This window comes from Meleagris gallopavo, chromosome 23 (genome assembly GCF_000146605.3).
Source record: "Meleagris gallopavo isolate NT-WF06-2002-E0010 breed Aviagen turkey brand Nicholas breeding stock chromosome 23, Turkey_5.1, whole genome shotgun sequence".
In the NCBI taxonomy this organism is placed as follows: domain Eukaryota; kingdom Metazoa; phylum Chordata; class Aves; order Galliformes; family Phasianidae; genus Meleagris; species Meleagris gallopavo.
The window spans coordinates 242,613-243,507 of NC_015033.2; the positions used below are offsets into that span (position 1 = coordinate 242,613).

At 53.4% G+C, this 895-nt stretch overlaps 1 protein-coding gene across 1 annotated transcript; it reads right to left on the bottom strand.

The window, feature by feature from the left end:
* Nucleotides 1-356: 356 nt before the first annotated feature.
* Nucleotides 357-887, bottom strand: LOC109370848 (protein-arginine deiminase type-4-like). Its single transcript, XM_019622426.1, has 2 exons — nucleotides 765-887; nucleotides 357-666 (listed from the first exon to the last, which is right to left on the bottom strand). The coding sequence occupies exons 1-2, from the start codon at nucleotides 765-767 to the stop codon at nucleotides 433-435; spliced, it is 237 nt and encodes a 78-aa protein (XP_019477971.1). The 5' UTR covers nucleotides 768-887; the 3' UTR covers nucleotides 357-432.
* Nucleotides 888-895: the final 8 nt, after the last annotated feature.

Sequence of the window (895 nt, forward strand, 5' to 3'; positions counted from 1 at the left end):
ACTCTCCAGTCTGTCCAGGTCTTGTTGAATGGCAGCACAGCCTTCAGGTGCGTCAGCCGATCCTCCCGGCTTTGTAACACCAGCAAACTTGCTGAGGGTGAACTCTATCTCTTCATTCAGATTGCTGATGAAGATGTTGAACAAGACCGGACTCAGGAGGAATTTGAAGGGCTTTATTTAGCATGAAACTGGGGCAAGGGACTGTAAGACCCCAAATCACCAAGACGGTGGCAGTTCATGTGAGCCACCATGCATGCAACATGCTCATGAAGACCCTTTCCATAAGAAAAATGTCTCCAACAGTATTCCAACCCAATGACAGGATGGAGCACAAGGAAAAACTGTACCCCCAGTGCTCGTATTGCCAAAATGCTTTATTTTGAGATGCTCCAAATCCTCCATTGGGAAGGACCAGAGACCCTTCCTGGGCACTTAGGGCACCACGTGCCACCATTTGACAGCCAAGGGCTTGCGGCGGACATTGGTGCCGCAGTGCACATCTCCAGAAAGGACATGGTAGGAGAAGAAGTCGTTGATGAAGGTGCAGGAGAGCCCCAGGGGCTGCAGCAGTGCCCTCACCCGCTCCTCCAGGCAGCACTGCCCAGCCACCAGCGGCCCGAAGGGCTTGGGGATGCCCAGGTGTCTGCCCAGCACCAACATGTTCACCTGGAGATGGACCAAAAGTATTTTTTTTCACCCAAATGGTGAACAAGGAGAGCGTGGAGGGGAAGTGGTGAGGGGGAGTGATGTGGTGGTGGTCTCACCATGTCTGGGAAGAGAGCTTCTGCACGGGAACCTCGCAGGATAAAGAGCTGGGGGATGTCAATGATGTCCTGTTCACTCAGCCCCAGCTCATGCTTGAGCAGGTCGCGGTTCCAATCGATGCAGCGCTGTT